Source organism: Squalius cephalus (assembly GCF_949319135.1).
Source record: "Squalius cephalus genome assembly, chromosome: 6".
Classification (NCBI taxonomy): domain Eukaryota; kingdom Metazoa; phylum Chordata; class Actinopteri; order Cypriniformes; family Leuciscidae; genus Squalius; species Squalius cephalus.
In genome coordinates, this window is record NC_137127.1 from 47015288 (window position 1) to 47041261 (window position 25974).

General features: G+C 39.3%; 2 protein-coding genes across 4 annotated transcripts in view; one reads left to right on the plus strand and one right to left on the minus strand.

Annotated features, from left to right (window-relative positions):
* mob2b (MOB kinase activator 2b) overlaps positions 1 to 12857 on the plus strand; it is a 57589-nt gene extending 44732 nt beyond the window's left edge. For both annotated transcript variants that reach the window (XM_079873402.1, XM_079873401.1), the window contains exons 2-5: positions 2974 to 3134; positions 5791 to 5884; positions 7104 to 7228; positions 12305 to 12857. In XM_079873402.1, coding sequence (XP_079729528.1) covers positions 2974 to 3134; positions 5791 to 5884; positions 7104 to 7228; positions 12305 to 12576 — 652 coding nt within the window. In that variant the 3' untranslated portion in view covers positions 12577 to 12857. The remainder of the gene's footprint in view (positions 1 to 2973; positions 3135 to 5790; positions 5885 to 7103; positions 7229 to 12304) is intronic.
* A 2046-nt stretch (positions 12858 to 14903) lies between these two features.
* abcc8b (ATP-binding cassette, sub-family C (CFTR/MRP), member 8b) overlaps positions 14904 to 25974 on the minus strand; it is an 82576-nt gene continuing 71505 nt past the window's right edge. For both annotated transcript variants that reach the window (XM_079873332.1, XM_079873331.1), the window contains exons 35-40: positions 25187 to 25265; positions 25002 to 25110; positions 24755 to 24858; positions 17256 to 17389; positions 16294 to 16356; positions 14904 to 15272 (exon numbers count right to left, since the gene is read on the minus strand). In XM_079873332.1, the coding sequence (XP_079729458.1) occupies positions 15135 to 15272; positions 16294 to 16356; positions 17256 to 17389; positions 24755 to 24858; positions 25002 to 25110; positions 25187 to 25265 (627 nt within the window). In that variant the 3' untranslated portion in view covers positions 14904 to 15134. The remainder of the gene's footprint in view (positions 15273 to 16293; positions 16357 to 17255; positions 17390 to 24754; positions 24859 to 25001; positions 25111 to 25186; positions 25266 to 25974) is intronic.

Here is a 25974-nt window from a genome sequence, read left to right on the forward strand (position 1 = left end):
AGTTTTATCCCTGTGGTTGTCCACAAACTCTTGTGCTCTTTATACTGATTCAAGATGCGTCGCACCATTAAACTCTCACACTGACTTTCCCCTGAAAGCAGTTTCCAGAGACACTTCCTAGCGTTAGTGCCGTGGCTTTCCAGGAATCATGAACGGTGTCTAAGTGTACGTTTACACCACACTTCCTTTTAAGTTTTCCGCACACAGGCGACACCCATTCACACGGATCCGTGAAAACGACTAAAAGCGCTGTATTCTGCTGCCAGACCAGTAGATGGCGCTGAAACACTATAGACTGAACACGTAATACAATAAAAGCCTGTTGGTGCCTCTGACTACTTCGTTTAGAGAAGCTGTCAATCATGACGTCACATTCCCGTTTTTATGGCATCAAATAACTAAGACCAAACTTATTTCAAATAACGAACACTTAAACTTACATCAGCATGATATAAACACTAACTAAAATGACAGAAAACATCTTTTTGGAAAACATTTATTCGAAGTGTAATTTGACAAGTTTCCATCGCGTCCCATTAGACGTCATGGGGAGGCGGGGTTTCATTTACACACCCAAAATGTAAATAAACGGCTAAAACGCACACGTTTTACTTTTTGACTTGTCAAAACTAACTTTATCTGGACAATAACTTTATTCTAGATCTGCTGTAAAGCCAAAACAATCCCTGTGACTTTAATTATCACTGTAAAGCTGCTCTGAAACCATCTATATTGTTAAAAGCACTGTATAAATGAAGGTGACTTGACTTGACTATAAATTATACCCAACTTTTCTTTTACTTCATTTGCATATTTTGGTCGGGCCGATGAATTGATCGCCGCTTTGCGAGGACAGTATGTAGTGTGCAAATATAAAATGGCTTCATGTAATGAAAGTCATTACAGACTTGGACTACTACAGCAAAAACAACTTGGCAAAGAGTTTTGTGAGGTTTGTGTGTGTGCTAGTTAGTGGTCGGCGTGTGTATGAGTCCTGTGTGTGTGTTGAGCAGGAGTCAACAAGGCCGGTCTGTGTGTGTGTAGGGCGTAAACTGGCCCCGGGCCCCGGACTCAAACAACACGGCATCAGCTGTCTAAAGACCAGGCAGTGTGTGTTCAGACCGACACACACTCCGCTTTACAGAGCCTCTGCTGTTATTGGACGCCCGAGCGTTTGGAAAAAGCCACTAATATTCAAGACCTCTTTCCTCTTGCTGACTATGGCATCACATGATCTCTGATTTCAGAAATCTCCTCATTAGAGCTCAACTAATATTTGATTAAAATGGTAAATAATAGTTTAAAATAATATTAAACATAATAAATAATTTGAAAATAACAAATATTAACATTCATATTTTTCAATGCATTATTAAAATAGTTATTATAATATATTATTCTTATTAACAATAATTGGATGTACTAAATATTTGTATAAAATAATATTTATTAATAAACTTTCATTATTATAATTGAAAATACAAATTATTATGTATGTATACTGTATAAATAAACTTAAATAATAGTAATAATGCATTGTTGTTGATGGAATTATTATTATTATTATTAATTATTGGAGTTTATATGCAAAATTATAAATCAATCTACTCGCTACAGATAAAAAGTAACTGGCATGAATAAGATTGAAGCCCGGCACATCTTGCCCTGAGTGGCACATCTTGCCCCGAGCGACTCCTCATCTGGACACAGCAAACGTGTGTGTGTGGTTGTTATTGATGGATGTGTGAGATCGTCTCCTGCGTTCTGGGATGTCATCGCTGGATCCTGAACATTAAAGCAGCAGTTTCCCACTGTTTCCACTGAGACGTGTGTGTGTGTGTGTGTGTGTGTGTAGGACTGGGAAAGGGGCGGAGGGTCTGATGGTAACACAACCCGCCTGGTCTAAGAATAGATGTGTAAGGAAAGGCCTGCATGTCTGTGGTGTGTGTTGTTAATTACAGGCCAAGGTTAATGTGCGATCCTGCAGATGTGCTCCGACTCGTGCGTTCTTCCGCATGTGCTTACACACGCCAGGGACTTTTACTTGTAGTGATGCAACGAATCACACAATTTATGGTTTTTGAGCCATTTTTTGGATCAGAAAAAAAAATAAAAAAATGTGGTATTGTAGAACTTCAAATGAGCTTTAAGTACCCCGGCCGGGTGGTAACTTTTCTTTTCATTTATTGCTTAAAGCTCATTTGAAGTTCTTCGATACCACATGAAAAACTAGCCTAACTAGTCACAAACTAGTTTTTAACATTATTAAGAACAAGTGAACAGTCAGTAATAAAATAAGAACAAATACACAAATTACAAGCAGAGATGAATACTAAATACCAAAGTTACAAAGTCTAACAGTAGTATTCAGGTACAGAAATGAATAATTAAGCCTAAATGTAAAATAACACTATTTGTTCACTGTATAAATTAAATATAGTTTCATCTTTGTTAAAGCTGTATTTTGTTGTTTTATTAACATTAATGACACAGACGACAGCAGGAATATTAGGCTGCTGTCACTTTAAGACCGAATAAACTGACAAACATCCGGTTTCTTTCTCAACTGTTCACTAATGACATAAACGAGAGAATACGGGCCGAGACGGGGATTTAGACATCTCTCTCTCTGTGTGTGTGTCCGTACAAGGGCAAGGAATCGCAAAAGAGGAATCAAATGGTGTTCAAGCGCTGTCATAAACGCACCTCTCTCTCTCTGTGTAAATTGGCATGACAAAACACGTCAAAATGATAAACTTTCACTCTATGATGGTTAAATTGATCAGTTAATCTGCGAATCACGTGCGTGCCGAACCGTGAGTCCGTACGGATCATCTGCGATCCATTGCTCCCCTAAGCACAAGCCCACCTCTGAAATAATAACCATCTCTCCATATAAAGGTCCAGTATTGAATATGTGCAATATATATTCATTGTTTCTCTGAGCTCTTTGCCTTGTTTCATCCCGTTCAGGAAGGGTAAAGGGAAGCCCAATGGGAAGAAGCCGCCCACCGAGGAGAAGAAGCATTACCTGGAGGCCGAATACACCAAAGTGAGGGTGGTGGACTTCGAGCTGAAGGAGCTGGTGGTTCTGCCGAGGGAGATCGACCTCAACGAGTGGCTCGCCAGCAACAGTACGTGTGTCACGTCACATGACCGGAAACAGAATTAAGACCGAACTAAAGTTACACTGCAGCATTTGTGTTTCTTTTCACTGCTCTTTCGTGAAGAATCATGTCCTGAATGCAGTTGCATTATATTTACTTTTTAACTTGATATTACAAAGTGCACTTTTTAAAAATGTACTTAAATATGCTATGAAAGTCGACTCCCTTTAAGTGCCCTTAAGTTGCCTTTTATTTCATTATTAATATTATGTTATCTGCAAAATATAGTTTAAAAAAAAAAATATATATATATATACTTTAGGGATGCACGATAAATTGGCCACCATATTGGTATTGGCCGATATATGTAGATTTTTAATGTTATCGGTATCGGCCGATATATGTTGATTTTTAACATTATCGGTATCGCCCGATATATGTAGATTTTTAACGTTATCGGTATCGGCCGATATATGTAGATTTTTAACGTTATCGGTATCGGCCGATATATGTAGATTTTTAACGTTATCGGTATCGGCCGATATATGTTGATTTTTAAGGTTATCGGTATCGGCCGATATATGTTGATTTTTAAGGTTATCGGTATCGGCCGATATATGTAGATTTTTAAGGTTATCGGTATCGGCCGATATATGTAGATTTTTAATGTTATCGGTATCGGCCGATATATGTAGATTTTTAATGTTATCGGTATCGGCCGATATATGTAGATTTTTAACGTTATCGGTATCGGCCGATATATGTTGATTTTTAATGTTTTCGTAATCGGGCCGATAAGAAAATTTGGCCGATGTATTAAAGCCAATAAATAATGTATTATTTCCTTCAGCTGAGACGCTTCAGATGCACACTGTTCAACATGATGGTTTTGAGTTGCTTGAAATATGATTGGAATCCCTTCAATAAAGGAAAATACAGTAAAGTACAACATGCAGTGCGAGTCCGTCATATCAGCTACATAAAACTATAATGAGAACATGATAATTTGTGTCCTTGAGACATGGCTTTTAATGGTGAGACTTTTGTTTTTGTAATCAGGCTTTTAAAAATTATATAAAAATTGGGATTTCGATTTATCGGCAAATATATCGGTTATCGGCTTTCAAATATAGAAAAATATCGGTCATCATTATTGGGCGAAATGTTCATATCGTTGCATCCCTAATTGCATCTTAAAGTCAAATAGTGATCCAAGATCAGCACTGTAAATCTGTGAGATAGAATTACAAGTGTTTTACCTCTTTAAATAATAATAATAATGTAATGTGGGAAAAGTGGCGACCCTTGACCCTAACCCTGGCCGACTGTCTGCCGTTGTTGTGTCTAGTTTCTTGGTGTGTTTTGAAAACATCTCTTCTGTTCATCAGAGGGAATGTATGATTTCATCTCCATGTTGCATAACTGTATGATAAAGCCAGCGCAGAATAATAACATTCCAGCGCCCACGAATCGCTCCATTGTGTGCATTTCCCCCGATTTTATCTTGAAAGAAAACACATGTGAAAAAAACATGAAGTATGGCTTAATTTAGGAAACGTTAACGCTCTTTCAGATTCCACAAGCACTTATTAAACCAAATCACTGCCTTTTATGGCTAATTGAAGCCTTTCCTCCGGATCAGTTCATGTCACAGCTGTGCATCTTCACAGTTCATGCGTTTCACACACACACAGAATAATATATGAATTTCTTCTGGGTTTGAGATTTCCGTCAGAGATCATTGTTAAAGTACGGATGTGTTGCACAGTCCTTGAGACGACCCTGCTATTTTAAATGGAAACACGGTTGATTATTTCACTCTTATTTTATCCATTACATTGGACTCATATTTCGTATTTCTACATATTTCAATAACTTTATTGGACAAAACCACGGGATCAGCGTTGGCCGTTTGAGATTGTTTCTACACCTAAAATAATACCTCACATCATCACGTTTGGCACAGATTTGATGCATAAGCGGCATACTTTTACATAAGTTATAAATATGTAAATATTTATAAATGCATTTTTGTGAACATACAAATAGCAATTATTATAATTTAAAAAATGGTAATAAGTATGTATGTAAATTTAATAAAATGTGCATATTTGCATCCATTTATAAAAATGTAAGAAAAGATGTACAGAAAATGGTTATTATACGTAGTAAAATGTTAGTCATTGTTTATGCATATTTTAATGAGGAACACAAAGGTATTAATCTTCTTTGCCAAATGATTAATTGCTGAAATATTGCTGTAGTCCTGTCATGATTATTTATTAATCGTATGATGGAGGATATTCAATCTAATCACAATTAATATTGAGACAACTGTGCAGAAACTGAGATAATTGTGCAGTTTAAATTTCAGTCATATTTGCCTGTGTGTGTGTGTGTGTGTGTGTGTGTGTGTGTGTGTGTGTGTGTGTGTGTGTGTGTGTGTTTGCTCGTTTAATCATATTATATTACATTAATTTTCATAGCATTAAAGTAAATAATAGGGGCCTATTTTATTATAATTTTGTAATGTTATATTCAAGCCCAAGTAAGTAAATAACGCATTAGGCTTACAGAGACATGAAAACATAATTTGCAGTTATTTGTCTAAAATGAGTCCATGATGGTGACCGGGTGATACTGTGATGTGTAATCTCTGAATCGTGTGTGTGTGATGTTGCAGCCACGACGTTCTTCAACCTCATCAACCTCCAGTACAGCACCATCTCTGAGTTCTGCACCGGAGACACGTGCGCAGCCATGACCGCATGCAACACGTGAGTATCTATTATTCACACACACTCGCTGATCCATTATTGAGCCTGCGCAGCCGCCACTCGACACTCGACACTGCTCTGCGACTGGAGACCCTCAGGGGTCGCGACCTGTGGGTGAGGTCGCGACCTCCGGGAGAGAATGGAAAAAACGCTTTAATGATAAATACAACATTTCTTTTAACTTATTACATTTTAATTTTTTTTTTTTACGTTGTTTTTGTATAATATTTCCTATTATTTCTCAAAAATACATTTTATAATTATACATTTTCATATTTCATTTTTTTCATTTATAGTTTTTTATATTTTATTTTTAATATCATTTTTGTATTATATTTCCTATTATTTCACAAAATGTACTAAATGTTAATATAGTGCAATATAATAAAATGTTAATATATAATTTTAAAATATATAATATATAATTTTGTATTTTTTTTAAATGTTTTTTTAATGATACAAAATGGTAAAAAAAAAAAAAAAAAAAAATTGTAAAGTAGTGTATTAGAGTAATGATGAGTGTATCCTCTGCCACGGATTCGTTGTTTATGATACGACACTGTAAGTCAATATTGAAAATAGTGTTTAAAGTTTTCAGGGATGCATTAAATTGATGAACAGTGACTGTAAAGACATTTATAATGTTAGAAAATATTCCATTTCAAATAAATGTTGTTCTTTTCAACATATTTTCATCAAAAATACATATTCGAGTGATTTCTGAAGGATCATGTGACACTGAAGACTGGAGTGATGATGCTAGAACTAATAACTGGTTTTAATCCGATGTGTTTTATTGTTGTGCCAGGGATTCGTTATGTTTATGATTCGACACTTACTGTAAGTGGGTCACGTGTGTGTGTGTGTGTGTGTGTGTGTGTGTGTGTGTGTGTGTGTGTGCTGATGGGAAAGGGCAGGAACTTGAGGGTTTACTGAAGCATTATGGGAAATGGTCCTATCAGACAGTTTGGTTAATGAACAACCACAGAGAAGAAAGTGTGTGTGAGGCGATGTGTGACTGACGGATGATGAGTGGAGAGATCAACATCCGCTTACAGCGTAATGTGTGTGTAGATGTGTAACTACTGGAGACAGATCAGCGATTGAAGAAAAACGGTCATGTGATTTCTGGTTTTAGATTTATATAGCTTTATCTCTCTCTCTCTCTCTCTCTCTCTCTCTCTCTCTCTCTCTCTCTCTCTCTCTCTCTCTCTCTCAGGACGTATTTCTGGTACGATGAGAAAGGGAAGAAGACGAAGTGCACAGCTCCTCAGTACGTGGACTTCGTGATGAGTTCAGTGCAGAAGCTGGTGACGGACGAGGACATCTTTCCCACTAAATACGGTGAGCGGGTCTCTAGCGCCCCCTGCAGGCTGGAGGAGGACACTGCACTGAGGCCTTATTCGGGATCAGGGTTTCATTACAACAATATATTTCACTTCTGTTTTGTTTATTTAAAAGCAAATCGTCAATTTTAGTAAATAACTATCAAACACTCATACATGTGGACGGTTGCATGGATACATGTTTAAGAAATTGCAAAATATTGTACATTTAAAACAGCAACATTGTGACGTTGTGACTTCCAAGCCTGGATGGGAACTAATATTCGTAATATATAATCTAATATACAATTTCTAAAAAATATATAATCTGATTTATCATGGTAGTGAATATAAAAGTTTGGGGTCGGTAATATATCTTTGTTTTATAAAAGAAATAAATACTTTTATTCATCAGGGATGTATTAAATTGATCAAAAGTGACCATAAAGACGTTTATAGTGATAAAAAATATTCTATTTCCAATAAATATTCTTTTGAACTTCCCGTTTATGAAAAAATCCTGAAAAATAAAATGTATCGCAGTTTCCACAAAAATATGAAGCAGCACAACCATTTTCAACATTATTTATAATATTAATAAATGTTTCTTGATCATCAGATCCTCATATTAGAGTGATTTCTGAAGGATCATGTGACACTGAAGACTGGAGTAATGATGCTGAACATTCAGCTTTGATCACAGGAATAAATTACACTTTACTGTATATTCACATAGAAAACAGTTATTTTAAATTGTCATAATATTTCACAATATTACTGTGTTTTTGATCAAATAAACGCAGCCTCGCTAAACAGAAGACACTTCTTTGAAAATCATTCTGTCCACAATACAACCTTTTGAACAGTATTATGTATATATATAATATAGTGCTCTTAATTTCTTTGACCTGATATGAATTAAGTCTTGTAAATGTGTGAGAAACATCTCGGTTCGTGTCCAAACCTCTGGTTTATAGCACATGTAACAGCTGTTATATATGAAAGGGATAATTACATATATAAATATGTAATTATACATAATAATTATGTATTATGTATAATTACTCCGCTTCGCGTCGGGGTCCTGATCAGCCTGAAGGGGTTGTGTTCGCTATAACAACCGACTCGCTATACATTATCCCGCTTATTACATGGCTACCTACCAAATAAATCAATCATTTGACACAAAATATTGATTTAAAAACGATTGTATTGCTTCCGTTAAAGAAAATAGTCCGTTCCGTCTCTACGGTTAGAATCCTGCGTCCATAGCAACGCTCTGTTTTTCATGGCAACGGTGTGTTATACCAGAGAGTGTCTAATAAGGGGAGAACTTCCACTCTCAGTAAACTTCTGAACCGGCTGCAGTTCCACTCTGGCTCCACATGAGGGCGCTCACAGGACGAGTGCAGAATGAATGGAGGTCTATGGCGCTATACCCCTCAAAATCCACTTTTCTCAGGATATAATTTTTTGTCTAGTAATTTGAATGTTGTTTTCGAAAGGAGATGCAAAGAAATTACACATTGCTGGGTGTTAGATGTTTTAGAGGTCTGTGAAAGCGCTATATAAATGCAGTCCATTTACCATTTAGAGTCACTTATTTGCTTTAAAAAGTATTTTAAAATGTCAATGACGTCACACACATCGTACGACCAGAGATACTGCTTTACGGCAATCCTTCAGTCGCTTTGGTGCTTTCAGCTCTGCACTTTCTCTTCTCTCGAGGCATCGACAACACAGCTGACACAGGTAAACACACAACACAGCCGACACAGGCAAACACACAACACAGCTGACACAGGTAAACACACAACACAGCTGACACAGGTAAACACACAACACAGCTGACACAGGCAAACACACAACACAGCTGACACAGGTAAACACACAACACAGCTGACACAGGGAAACAACACAACACAGCTGACACAGGGAAACACAACACAGCCGACACAGGTAAACACACAACACAGCTGACACAGGGAAACACACAACACAGCCGACACAGGTAAACACACAACACAGCTGACACAGGGAAACACACAACACAGCCGACACAGGGAAACACACAACACAGCTGACACAGGGAAACACACAACACAGCTGACACAGGTAAACACACAACACAGCTGACACAGGGAAACACACAACACAGCCGACACAGGGAAACACACAACACAGCCGACACAGGTAAACACACAACACAGCCGACACAGGGAAACACACAACACAGCCGACACAGGGAAACACACAACACAGCCGACACAGGGAAACACACAACACAGCCGACACAGGGAAACACACAACACAGCCGACACAGGTAAACACACAACACAGCCGACACAGGGAAACACACAACACAGCCGACACAGGGAAACACACAACACAGCCGACACAGGGAAACACACAACACAGCCGACACAGGTAAACACACAACACAGCCGACACAGGGAAACACACAACACAGCCGACACAGGGAAACACACAACACAGCCGACACAGGGAAACACAACACAGCCGACACAGGGAAACACACAACACAGCCGACACAGGGAAACACACAACACAGCCGACACAGGGAAACACACAACACAGCCGACACAGGGAAACACACAACACAGCCGACACAGGGAAACACACGACACAGCCGACACAGGGAAACACACAACACAGCCGACACAGGGAAACACACAACACAGCCGACACAGGGAAACACACAACACAGCCGACACAGGTAAACACACAACACAGCCGACACAGGGAAACACACAACACCGCTGACACAGGTAAACACACAACACAGCCGACACAGGGAAACACACAACACAGCCGACACAGGGAAACACACAACACAGCTGACACAGGGAAACACACAACACAGCTGACACAGGGAAACACACAACACAGCCGACACAGGGAAACACACAACACAGCCGACACAGGGAAACACACAACACAGCCGACACAGGGAAACACACAACACAGCCGACACAGGCAAATACACAACACAGCCGACACAGGGAAACACACAACACAGCCGACACAGGGAAACACACAACACAGCCGACACAGGCAAACACACAACACAGCCGACACAGGGAAACACACAACACAGCCGACACAGGGAAACACACAACACAGCCGACACAGGCAAATACACAACACAGCCGACACAGGGAAACACACAACACAGCTGACACAGGGAAACACACAACACAGCTGACACAGGGAAACACAACACAGCTGACACAGGCAAACACACAACACAGCTGACACAGGGAAACACACAACACAGCTGACACAGGGAAACACACAACACAGCTGACACAGGGAAACACACAACACAGCTGACAGGGAAACGCACAACACAGCTGACACAGGGAAACACACAACACAGGGAAACACACAACACAGCTGACACAGGGAAACACACAACACAGCTGACAGGTAAACACCCAACACAGCTGACACAGGCAAACACACAACACAGGGAAACACACAACACAGCTGACACAGGGAAACACACAACACAGCTGACACAGGGAAACACACAACACAGCTGACACAGGGAAACACACAACACAGCTGACACAGGGAAACACACAACACAGCTGACACAGGGAAACACAACACAGCTGACACAGGCAAACACACAACACAGCTGACACAGGGAAACACACAACACAGCTGACACAGGGAAACACACAACACAGCTGACACAGGGAAACACAACACAGCTGACACAGGGAAACACACAACACAGCTGACACAGGGAAACACACAACACAGCTGACACAGGGAAACACACAACACAGCTGACACAGGGAAACACACAACACAGCTGACACAGGGAAACACACAACACAGCTGACACAGGGAAACACACAACACAGCTGACACAGGCAAACACACAACACAGCTGACACAGGTAAACACACAACACAGCTGACACAGGTAAACACACAACACAGCTGACACAGGGAAACACACAACACAGCTGACACAGGCAAACACACAACACAGCTGACACAGGGAAACACACAACACAGCTGACACAGGGAAACACACAACACAGCTGACACAGGCAAACACACAACACAGCTGACACAGGTAAACACACAACACAGCTGACACAGGTAAACACACAACACAGCTGACACAGGGAAACACACAACACAGCTGACAGGTAAACACACAACACAGCTGACACAGGGAAACACACAACACAGCTGACAGGTAAACACACAACACAGCCGACACAGGGAAACACACAACACAGCCGACACAGGCAAATACACAACACAGCCGACACAGGGAAACACACAACACAGCCGACACAGGGAAACACACAACACCGCTGACACAGGGAAACACACAACACAGCTGACACAGGGAAACACACAACACAGCCGACACAGGCAAACACACAACACAGCTGACACAGGCAAACACACAACACAGCTGACACAGGTAAACACACAACACAGCCGACACAGGGAAACACACGTGCTAGAAGAGTTTTTGTTCTGTTGTTTTAAAAGACCACGCCGAAAATACACACACACACACACACACACACGTTGCCATCAAGCGGTGTCTCTGGTCGTAATCAGTCCTTCACTGACCAATCAGCGTTCATTAGCAGAATGCTAGCGTGTTATGGGCAAGAACAACTCAACCTGTAAGAAATCGAAAAGGACATAAGTACTCGTTCATTCAACTTTCGACCTATAACCCATGTTGAACTTGCAAAACCTACAATCAAATCTGAGATTTCTCAACAGCAATCGGGTGAAAGAGACACATTTAGCCGTCTAGCCCCATAGACTCCCATTCATTCTGCACTCATGGGCGATCGCCCCCAGTGGAACTCTGGTGGAACTGCAACCACAATTCGGTACAATAGGACTTAATAGGGAGTGGCCAGGCTCTCAGTAGACGGGCTCTGGTTATACTTAGCAGCGTCTGTTATCAAGAAATAACAGACCGCACTCTACATTAGAATTCAACCAAGCCATGTAATAAATATATATATGAATAAAGTGTTGTACATTAAAACGTGTGTGTGTGTGTGTGTGTGTGTGGTCCTCAGGCAAAGAGTTCCCCAACACCTTCGACTCGCTGGTGAAGAAGATCTGCAAGTATCTGTTCCACGTTCTGGCGCACATCTACTGGTCCCACTACAAGGAGACGGTGGCCATGGACCTGCACGGACACCTGAACACACTGTACACACACTTCGTAGTGTTTATACGGGAATTCAACCTGATGGACCCGAAGGAGACGTCGATAATGGAGGACCTGACGGAGGCGCTGTGTACGCCCCTGCCTCCGGCGCCACAGAACCACGTGAGCGAGAGATGAGCCCGCGCTGGAGCCGAAGCTGTGCCACGCCGGGGCCGGAGGACCACAGCAGCGCTCCGGAGACGCTGGGACTCCAGCCTTCACCCTTACTGAACATTGATGTCTTTAGGACCCAGTCAGGAGCGCTCACACCGGGCCGAAGGACCTCAGAGGCGCAACCCTTTAACCAAGACGCTTTTCCCTTTCCTTCCCGATGTTCCCGATGTTCCCGCTTCGTGAACCCAAATAACGTACACTCGGTCTCTCGATCGCGAAGATTATCACTGTCGTCGAGTGACTGAGAGAGCGAGAGAAAGAGTGGCGGATGTTTTAGGTTTGAACTCTTTGTGAGATGATCGGACCTTTTCCTTTTCCTTTTATTTAATTTATTTGTTTTCTTTTTCTTTTTAGTTGATGTTTTTCAGAGCACCCTCCCTTTGCTTCATACGAGCAGCACTTTCCCCCTCTCTTGGTTTAATAAGGGTGTTGGCCTGGTCCTCGTACGGTATAAAGGTTTCTTTCTCATTTTTTATAGGGTAAAAGGGGTGTGTGTGTGTGTGTGTGTGTGTGTTCAAGGCTTTTGCACTCAGGATCTGAGAGAGCTGTTAATGCTACCTGCTCACCCGTTAGCCTCTCGGTGTCACTTTACTCATCATATAGCAGTTCCCATCATCCGTAAGCGGGATAGACTTGTGTTGCATCATGTTAGCATGTTAACCACTGTAGAGGAGCGTCTCGGCGTCTGGGCTCGTGTGTGTGTTCTCTCTCGAGTGACAAAGACATTGGCCTTGTCTGCTGTTGAGTCTCTGGAAGCGCGTCTCGGGTCTGTCACGACTAGCCTCGTAATGAAAAGACGATTTGCGAACGGAAAAGAATGTACACTTAGTCTCTACGTACTGATCGCAAAGATTATTATTATTATTATTATTATTGTTCTCGTCGAGTGACTGAGAGAGCGAGTGAGAGAGCGAGCGAGTCACGGATGTTTTAGGTTTCTCCTTCGTCGCTGTTCGGAGGAGTTGTGTCGCGATGAACTCAGTGTGAGATGATCATCGGACCTTTTCCTTTTATTTAATTTATTTCTTTGTTTTCTTTTTCTTTTTAGTTGATTTTTTTTTTTTTCAGGGCTCCTCAGTTCTGGCTTTTTGTTTTATGTATTTTAATAATACTTTAAGTTAAAAGCGATTTAATATTTTAAGCTCTGCAAATTATAACCTAATAAAATATTTAAAAGTCACAAACTATGGTATTGAGTGTCTTCTTTCTCATGAGTGAACTCAGTTTCATGTGTTTGGGTCATCTGAGGTGATTTCAGCCAACAGTGGAACTCCTGGTGAAAAACTACATTACCCATGATCCTCCAGAGACATCTCCACTCCACCAATCAGAGAATCGAAACCGACAGAGCTCCGCCCAATCCCACGTTAAAGCATGCTTGTGTTGATCCGATTTCCAAATGCTTTTTTGCTTGAAATCAAAGTTTGTGATGTTGAGATTCGCCTCACGCTGGTGTGTTTGGTTCATGGCTTACAACGTCTAAAAAATAACAAAGGCTGCGGAAAAAGTGTGGCACTTTTTTCACTAAATCTCTGCTTTAAATGCGTTTAAAACCATGTGTTTTCGATGAAATAAATCATGCTTTTGCAATAATCTGAATCATGTACACTAAATTGTATAAAGACTGTACTCATAGTTTTCATAATGTAGGTACAGGTCATTGAAACCCCTCAGCGTATGTGCATCACTACAGCAAACACAATAATAAAACAATAATAAATAAATAATAAAATACAAATTTGGTATAATTTATAGAAGAAATACCAAATATTAGATTATTAATTTGTCATTTATTAATAGCAATTTTTAGATTTATTTTTTATATATTTTATTTAAATTTATTAATTTAGTTAATTTATTAATAGCAATTGTTTTTATTAATTTATATCAAATTTGTATTATATTCTTTATTTTAATCTTATTTATTTAAATAATAAAATACAAATGTTATATAAATTAATAAAACAAATACCAAATAAAATATTGAAATAAATAGATTAAAATACAAATTTGATGTAAATTAATAAAAGCAATACCAAATATTAGATTAAAAAAATGTATATTAGTAAATGGCTAAAATAAATAGATTAAAATAAAAAATATAAAAGTAGAATTTTTTATTTAATAATAATATTTTCTAAATGGACATTTACACATTTATAATACTTATTTTTGACCATATAAATTGGGTCTTAATACATGAAAAATGTATATCTGCCTGTTAAATGTGAGGTTGTGTGTCAGTGGCGTCTTAAAGACTGAAACCCTGTCCTGAAGTCCACACTGATACACGTCTGAAAAAGGGCCATTTTATTTAAAAAAAAAAAAAAAAAGCACATACAGCACATTTTTATTTCTAATAATAAAGCACATTTCTGCACATTTTCAGTTATTTCAATAGAGCCTCGCTACAGATCACCAATATGCAGATTATTGTGCAATTCAGCATTTTATTATTTTACAAGAAATGAATACAAACCATTTACAGCCATAAAGATCCAAATTCTCCATGATCAACATCTTTATTTGTCGGCTCTTACAAACGCGGAGAAAACGCTGTCCTTCTGCTCCAGAAGCACGTCAGGTTCATCGTACTCCACGATCCCACCGTGTTTCATCACGATCACCGCGTCCGAGCCCAGGATAGTGTGAACGCGGTGCTGAACCACACACACAGCAGTTTCAGTTTAATAAACGCTGTGCTTTACAGTAGGGCTGCCCCGTTAGCCCACTAGAAGAGGCTTGGCCGACTAAGATTTTAGTAGTTTATTTATTATATCATTCATCGACCTCAAATATGGCTTATCACTTGAAATATTAGTTGCAACTTTACAAGTCTGCTCGCTCTAATGCTAACCTAGACAAATGTGCGCTATTATTAGACGTATATCTAAGTGTGTGTGTGTGGAGAGAGTGTGTTAATGCATGACATACATGCGTGATCACTTGCATTTAACTTAAAATACTCCCTCATTTTTGGTCATACAGATAAGAGTAATGCAAACTGTAAAGAGTATTTTTTTATTGTTTTAAACTCACAATAACAACAAAAAACTTTGTGCTTTTGTAAAATAATGTTGCTTTCTGTCGATTCGGTCTCAGTGAACTTGATCACATAAATGAACCGAAACTCAGCGTATACTCGCCTCACAGACATGAGACGTATATCTATAGAAAGCTTGACATGTTTACATTTGAATAAACGATTAAAATGGAAAATAAATATTCTGAGATTGTGTAATCCATATGAAACGAGTATGTAGGCGGAGATGACGAGCATCGTGACTTAATCTCTGCAGCCGAAAACAGAAAACATTAATAAATTTAAGTGTTCAGACAGTCTCCTGTTTTTCATGACACTAATAATCATTACGTTTGCTGGAGCGCTTCAAGCTTTATGTGTGCATTTGAGCGCGGATTAGGCTATGTATTTTATATAGGCAATTAAAGGTGCATTATTATTATGATTCATGGCTTATTAATATAAACGCGCGATTAGTCGACTAACGGCTTAAATGAACGACGACTATTCGACTGGAAACACATTTAGTCGAGGGCAGCCCTAGAGTATAGATTTTAAAGTAATTTAGATTTCACTTGTTCTTAATTGACTTGCCTGGTTAAATAAAGGTTAATAAATAATACAATAATAATTCTAGTAAGAGAGCTGCAGATACTCACTGCGATGGTCACCACTGTTCGGTCCGCGAACGCCGTCATGACCACTTTCTGCAGAATACTCTCCTATAACAGCAAAACATGACATTAGATCTACTTTACATGCAGAAAACACAGACTGATCAAATTTATCTAAAGATTATTTCATTTGTTATATGTTGTCAAATATGGTTTTATGACTTTGATAAATGAATATAGGCTATTTCAAAAGCCGATCTCGCATGGAGTGAGTGTGTGATTACGCTGGTCGAGGACCGGCATCTCAGAACTGATTTAATGCATGTGAAAAATTAAATATAGATGTCTCCATTAAAGCATTCATCAGCATCAGGGGCTGTTCACACAGAACCTGTTGCTACTTTTCCATTGTTTTTCAGTGTGAACGCGCTAGCCGTGTTTAGCTGTTGCGCTCGTGTCTCGTGCATGACAGCGTTTTAAAAACGCAGTGCTCAAGTTAAAATGAGTTCGACTAAAAACGCTCTTCTAGATCTTGCGTTTTCCCCCGTTTAAACTCATAAGGTAAGATGTAGATTTTTGTGCTGCGTTTTTACAATGTATCACGAGTAACTTTGTCCTCATTTATTTGTATGTTCATCTTCTAGTTTGGGCTGTTTAATATTAGGATTTTGTTTAAAATACCTCGAGTCGCACAGGTATATCTGTGGCAATAGCCAACAATACATTGTATGGGTCAAAATTATGGATTTTTCTTTTATGCCAAAAATCATTAGGATATTAAGTGAAGATCATGTTCCATGAAGATATTTAGTAAATTTTGTACCGTTTTTCAAATAGTTGCATCTCGGCCAAATATTGTCCTATCCTAACAAACCATACATCAATGGAAAGCTTATTTATTCAACTTTCAGATGCTGTATAAATCTCAATTTGACAAAATGGAGCCATGTGACTGGTTGTGTGGTGCAGGGTCACATGTCCCCGTGTTGTGTGATCTGTGTTCTCACTGTGGCCATGTCGATGGATGCTGTGGCTTCATCCATGATGAGGATGCTGCTCTTCCTCACGAAGGCTCGAGCGAGACAGAAGAGCTGACGCTGACCCTGACTGAAGTTCTCACCGCCCTCCGTCACCACCGCATCTGAGGAGCGATCACACTAAACTAAACCATTCAGTGCACAAACGCATCTGAGGAGCGACAAACAAACACCAGACCAACATAAAAACATGTTATGCACAATAAAACAAACTGAGGCTCATTTGGAAAACGTACCTGTGGCAACATTTTTTCAAAGCGCAATACGTTGAGTCCTGCACGTTTCACGACAGTTTCAAAGTGAAATGTCCAGTGAGTGGCGATAAAAGTGTTTAGGTTTTTTTTTTTTTTTTTTACAGAACAGATGAACGTGAATATGGCAACGTTTTATTACGTCTGCGTTTGTACGTATCACTGCAGTTCTGAATTTAAATGTCCGGTGAGTGGCGCTGACAGATTAATGCTCCATCATGTTTTAAAATAACGTATGCCTACACTATACCCTAAACCTACAATATACTATACCCTAAACCTACACTATACCCTAAACCTGCACTACACCCGGCCTAAACTATACCCTAAACCTACACTATACCCTAAACTACACTATACCCTAAACCTACTCTATACCCTAAACCTACACTATACCCTAAACCTGCACTATACCCTAAACCTACACTATACCCTAAACCTGCACTATACCCTAAACCTGCACTATACCCTAAACCTGCACTATACTATACCCTAAACCTACACTATACTATACTCTAAACCTGCACTATACCCTAAACCTGCACTACACCCTAAACTATACCCTAAACCCACACTATACCCTAAACCTAAACTATACCCTAAACCTACACTATACCCTAAACCTAAACTATACCCTAAACCCACACTATACCCTAAACCTGCACTATACTATACCCTAAACCTACACTATACTATACCCTAAACCTACACTATACTATACCCTAAACCTGCACTATACCCTAAACCTGCACTACACCCTAAACTATACCCTAAACCCACACTATACCCTAAACCTAAACTATACCCTAAACCTACACTATACCCTAAACCTAAACTATACCCTAAACCCACACTATACCCTAAACCTACTCTATACCCTAAACCTACACTATACCCTAAACCTGCACTATACCCTAAACCTACACTATACCCTAAACCTGCACTATACCCTAAACCTGCACTATACCCTAAACCTGCACTATACCCTAAACCTGCACTATACTATACCCTAAACCTACACTATACTATACCCTAAACCTGCACTATACCCTAAACCTGCACTACACCCTAAACTATACCCTAAACCCACACTATACCCTAAACCTAAACTATACCCTAAACCCACACTATACCCTAAACCTAAACTATACCCTAAACCCACACTATACCCTAAACCCACACTATACCCTAAACCTAAACTATACCCTAAACCTACACTATACCCTAAACCAGGGCCATTCAATTAGCTTCATTCACGGGCCGGATTATCAAATCGAAAAGTTGAGGTGGGCCGGTGGGTTGGTTTGGGGGTTTAGCTTATTTATTGAAACATAACAGTGTCAATAAATAAGTTAAAATAACACTAGAAAAGTATGGTATTTACTTGGAAATGTATATATATATATATATATATAATTTGCTATAGCCTAATTATTTATTACTACATAGTATTCAATATAAATATTGCACATTTCTGCCCAACCATGGTAAATTAGCCTACTACAGTACATTCATGGTAAATGTTTGTAAGGGTGATTAGGGGATTTAAAGTCTTCTAATTTCGTTCATGCCACAATGTTTCTCCTGCTTTCCTCATCAGTCTTGTTGGGAATGTTGAGGCTGTTTCATCCGATTTAATACTAGTTAAATCATCAAGTGATTTGTGGTTTGTGAAAACGCAACTATTTGTTGTTACTGTACTGACCGAGAAACTGCTTCAGATGATTCTGTGACGGAGCGGTCCGAATGAATTTGAATAGTTTTAGACCGTTACTGACTTTGACGCTCTCGTCGGCGGCGGTGTGAACGCACAGTTATGCAAGCGCGTTTAGAAATAATCGAACCAAAAGAATGATTCATTCACGAATGATTGGTAACCTATTGCTGGTTCAGTCGACATAAATTCGGGACACATATAATAACTGCTGAAATATTTGCACGTAAAACGTTTCTCAGGTCAATCGGAACGAAAATTAGCGAAAACTAAATTAGCCGCACCACCAGGAAAAGAGGAGGCGGGAGGTTGGTGCCGTCAGGCCGGATGGAGATGATTGGCGGGCCGCATTTGGCCTGCGGGCCACCAATTGAATAGCCCGGCCCTAAACCTACACTATACCCTAAACCACTATACCCTAAACTATACCCTAAACCTACATTATACCCTAAACCTACACTGTACCCTAAACCTGCACTATACCCTATACCTGCACTATACCCTAAACCTGCACTATACCCTAACCCTACACTATACCCTATACCTACACTATACCCTAAACCCACACTATACCCTAACCCTACACTATACCCTAAACCTACACTATACCCTAAACCTACCCTATACCCTAAACCCACACTATACCCTAACCCTAAACCCACACTATACCCTAAACCTAAACTATACCCTAAACCTACACTATACCCTAAACCAGGGCTATTCAATTAGCTTCATTCGCGGGCCGGATTATCAAATCAAAAAGTTGAGGTGGGCCGGTGGGTTGGTTTGGGGGTTTAGCTTATTTATTGAAACATAACAGTGTCAATAAATAAGTTAAAATAACACTAGAAAAGTATGGTATTTACCTTGAAATGTGGTACCCAACAGTATGCAGATATATAAACCCATAATAAATAAAAACTTGATAATTTACAGCTGTGTACAACTATTTTCCTTGGAACAAATAAATAAATTATACAAACTCGTAGCTGTTGGTGAGAAATAATAATTATTTTATTTATAATTGTTATGCTTAAATGAAAATATTCTGACAGTGAGACTTGATAACCACAGGCTACTCACTCCCACTGTATAAAAACATGCCTAAACACAAGTTAAAAACTATACGCACCTTTACAAAGAAACTGACATAATTTCATAACAAACATTAATTATATATTCCTCTACCCACCTAATAAATCTAATGCAATATTTATCACTATATTTACTATTATACTGTATAATATTATAGTATATATATATATATATATATATATATATATATATATATATATATAATTTGCTATAGCCTAATTATTTATTACTACATAGTATTCAATATAAATATTGCACATTTCTGCCCAACCATGGTAAATTAGCCTACTACAGTACATTCATGGTAAATGTTTGTAAGGGTGATTAGGGGATTTAAAGTCTTCTAATTTCGTTCATGCCACAATGTTTCCTGCTTTCCTCATCAATCATCAAGTGATTTGTGGTTTGTGAAAACGCAACTATTTGTTGTTACTGTACTGACCGAGAAACTGCTTCAGATGATTCTGTGACGGAGCGGTCCGAATGAATCCGAATAGTTTTAGACCGTTACTGACTTTGACGCTCTCGTCGGCGGCGGTGTGAACGCACAGTTATGCAAGCGCGTTTAGAAATAATCGAACCAAAAGAATGATTCATTCACGAATGATTGGTAACCTATCGCTGGTTCAGTCGACATAAATTCGGGACACATATAATAACTGCTGAAATATTTGCACGTAAAACGTTTCTCAGGTCAATCGGAGCGAAAATTAGCGAAAACTAAATTAGCCGCACCACCAGGAAAAGAGGAGGAGGGAGGTTGGTGCCGTCGGGCCGGATGGAGATGATTGGCGGGCCGCATTTGGCCTGCGGGCCACCAATTGAATAGCCCGGCCCTAAACCTACACTATACCCTAAACCACTATACCCTAAACTATACCCTAAACCTACACTATACCCTAACCCTACACTATACCCTAAACCTACACTATACTATACCCTAAACCTACATTATACCCTAAACCTACACTGTACCCTAAACCACTATACCCTAAACCTACACTATACCCTAAACCTACACTATACCCTAAACCTACACTATACCCTATACCTGCACTATACCCTAAACCTGCACTATACCCTAACACTACACTATACCCTATACCTACACTATACCCTAAACCCACACTATACCCTAACCCTACACTATACCCTAAACCTACACTATACCCTAAACCTACCCTATACCCTAAACCCACACTATACCCTAACCCTAAACCCACACTATACCCTAAACCTACACTATACCCTAAACCTACACTATACCCTATACCTACACTATACCCTAAACCTACACTATACCCTATACCTACACTATACCCTAAACTTACACTATACCCTAAACTTACACTATACCCTAACACTACACTATACCCTAAACCCACACTATACCCTAACCCTAAACATACACTATACCCTAAACCTACACTATACCCTAACCCTACACTATACCCTAAACCTACCCTATACCCTAACCCTACCCTATACCCTAAACCTACCCTATACCCTAAACCCACACTATACCCTAACCCTACACTACACTATACCCTAAACCTACACTATACTATAAACCTACACTATACCCTAAACCTACATTATCCCCTTACACTATACCCTAAACCTACACTATACCCTAACCCTACACTATACCCTAAACCTACACTATACCCTAACCCAACACTATACCCTAAACCTACACTATACCCTAACCCTACACTATACCCTAAACCTACATTATACCCTAAACCTACATTATCCCCTTACACTATACCCTAAACCTACACTATACCCTAACCCTACACTATACCCTAAACCTACACTATACCCTAACCCAACACTATACCCTAAACCCACACTATACCCTAAACCTGCACTATACCCTAAACCTACACTATACCCTAAACCCACACTATACCCTAAACCTACACTATACCCTAAACCTACACTATACTATACCCTAACCCTACACTATACCCTAAACCTAAACTATACCATAAACCTACACTATACCCTAACCCTACACTATACCCTAAACCTACACTATACCCTAAACCTACACTATACCCTATACCTACACTACACTATACCCTAAACCTACACTATACCCTAAACCTACCCGATCGTGTTAACAAAAACAAGTGTGACATGAAAATGTAATCGTAAACCATGTCATTTTAGCTTGTTTTTGAACTTTGAGCTCTCATGTATTATGACTCGTCTTTTACAGGGTTCTTCCCCCATCTCTCCGCATCACAAGTACAGTTCTGTCCCAGCTGAGCTATCCAGCAAGCTTAACGCATCAGTAAAACTGAACATATGGAGCTGGTTAAGTGATGCAAACTCCAAAATATATTCATTTACAAATCACACACAATGGTAAAAAGTGTTTTGAGGTCATAACATAATTGTGCAAGGAGCCGCGTAAGAGCAAGTCTTTATTAATCCATAATCTGCCTCTGTAATTATAATTGTGTTGTGAAAACGATTAAAAGTGTTTGCTGTTTTACTGCCTCTAGGGTTCATTTCTGTTAGAAACTGCAGTGATATGTAAGTATTGGTGTGTATTTTGCGTTGTGAAAAAATGTTGCCACAGAAAAGTTTTTCCAATGAGCCTGTGATGCAATGAAAGCATCAGTGGAGCCGACGGGACATGTCAATCAAACACCAGATAAAACCATTCAATGCACAATAAATGGATGGATGAGTTACAGTACCAGTCAAAAGTTTGGAATAATTACAATTTTTTTATTTTTTTTAAAGGAAGTCTCTTCTGTTCACCAAGGCTGTGTTTATTTGAACAGTAAAAAACAATGAAATATTATTAGAATGTAAAACACCTGGGGCCGTATTCACAAAGCATTTTATCTTACCACTAAGAGTACTCCTAAATCGCACTAAAAGATTTTAGCTAGGAGTTTTCTCTTAAAAGTTATTCACAACGCCTTTCAGACCTACTCTTAGTAAAGAAAAATGACAACTCCTAAACTAAGAGTGAATCTTCGTTGCTATGGATGACGTCATTACTCATGCACGAGCTTGACTGAAGTGACCACCTTGATTGGCTGATGATTGTAACGCGGGAATGATTCCAAACACCTCCCCTACGATGATGAGTGACAGGTGACAGGTCTGAGAATGCGTGCGCTACACAAGTAGTGCGAAGGATGGAAGATGATGAATAACTGAATAAATAGCCTAAATGAATAAAGAGTAAGGCAAAACAAATAGCCTAGTAGCCTAATGAAACATATGGATTGATGCAATATCTTTGCAACATTATTGAATTAATCTGTCACTATATGCCTCTGCCTACGTTTGCAAAGAGAAGAACATTTTAATTTGATTCACAATGAAACGTTACAATTAGTTTACATGCAATGAGTAGCCTAGTTTTGGTTGTTGTTGGTGGCGTTATTGCATCCTAGTTATGCCTACAATGCAGAATTGTTCCCTCGCGATTGGAAGCTCCTGTAGCCGCCGCATACGCTTTCAAAACATCGCAACGTGAAATGCCACAAAAAGCGGTTTGTGAATAGGTCTTAGTGAGTTAGGAGTCCTCTCGACTTCTTTTAAGCTGTCCCAGGCTTAGGTGCTACTTTTAGGGCTAAAATGCTTCGTGAATTACTCTTAGTCAAAAAAATTAGGAGTCCTAAAGTTACGAGTGACACGCCCATTATTTTTAAGAGTTGCTCCTAAATTCGCCAGTTAGGAGCTACTTTTAGCCTTAAAATTCTTTGTGAATACGGCCCCTGTTTTCTATGTGAATATATATCCCTGTGAATTTTCAGATTCATTACTCCAGTCTCCAGTGTCACATGATCCTTCAGAAATCATTCTGATATGATGATTTGCTTAATTATTATTAGTGCTCAATTGCTGCTTCATATTTTTGTGGAATCCGTGATACATTTTGTTTTGCAGGATTCTTAGATGAACAACGTTCAAAAGAACTAATTTAATTAATTTATATTATAAATATAATATGTATTTATTTTTTCACAAAAATCTGAAGCAGCACAACTGTTTTCATCACTGATAATAATCATAAATGTTTCCTGAACATCAAATCATCATATAAGAATGATTTCTGAAGGATCATGTGACACTGAAGACTGGAGTACTGATGCTGAAAATCCAGCTTTGATCACAGGAATAAAATACACTTTACTATATATTCACATAGAAAACAGCTGATTTACATTGAAATAAAATTTCACTATTTTACTGTATTTTTCATCAAATAAACACAGCTTTGGTGAGCAGAAGAGACCAAAAAACATTAAAAATCAGATTTTTTTCCAAACTTTTGAGCAATAGTGTATCCTTCTCGTTGTTGTGCTCCTCTGGTCAGTTAATGAACAGATTTCACTGTTAAAACATGATAAAGCTGATGAAGCTCAGTGGTTCACCTAGTCCTCCGGGTAAAGCTTTAACCACTGGCATGAGCTGAGCGATTTCAAGAGCTTCCCAAAGCATTTTATCCGTGGCCTTTCTCTCCGGATCCAGATTAAACCTGAGGAACAGAGAAAACAAGTGCATGCATTCAAGACTAGACCAGCAAACTATAGCGTGTGTGTGTGTGTGTGTGTGTGTGTTTGATCAGGCAACCTGGTGGAAATGCAGTTTCTAAGGAATGAATCCTGTGTAAAGCCTCACCGAATTGTTCCACTGAATAAAATGGGATCCTGCAGGATAATGGAGAACTTTGATCGGAGCGTTTGCAGGGGAAGCTTGGCGATATCAATCCCGTCGATGATAATTTGCCCTGTGAGAACAAACACGTGTGTGAGAGACCGGCCGGTGAACATGAAGAGTGTGATGAGTGTAGGATCTCCTGTTACCCTCGAACGAGTCCACCATCCTGAAGAGAGCCAGAGAGAACGACGACTTCCCACTCCCTGTCCTTCCACAGATCCCCACCTATAACACACCAGCAGTCGTAATGCGCTCAGTGTGTGTGTGTGTGTGTGTGTGTGTGTGTGTGTACTTGTACAACTATCTTTGTGAGGACCAGTTTGAGTTTTAGACCATTGGAGTGAGGACAAAGAGAGTAAAGTGAGGACATTTTGGCCGGTCCTCACTTTCTGAGAGCCTTTAAAGGCCTGTTTGAGGGTCAAGACTTGGTTTTAGGGATAAGGTTATAATGAGGTTAACCCCCTGGGGTCTGCAATCACACCGGCGTGATCTGCTCGCTTTTTTTCTTATCAGTGCAAAAGAGACTCAAAATACTCTGTCGATTTTGATTTTAAATACAAGTGTCATACATCATTCGATCCTGTTAAGTGTCTATTATTTGTGTGTATACTCACAATAAAAACAAAGTGTTGTGCTTTTTGCCAAATAAAGAAAAATAAACATGATGCGAGTTCTGCCTTCTCTCTGTCAGTGAAGTCCAATCTGAAACGCGTCCGAAAATGAACTATAAGTTATACTCAGTTAAACAGGCATACAGGCACACAGGCATGAAGCTTGAATTCTCTTCTTTTAAATGAAGTAATTTATATAAAAAACAAATATTCTCAGTTTATGTAATCTGTATGAAAAGAGAAAGATGTCAGCCATTCTCATCTCAACTCATTGTAGCTCATCAAGTTTTAATGTAACCACGGCCATGGAGAGCGAGGGCTAT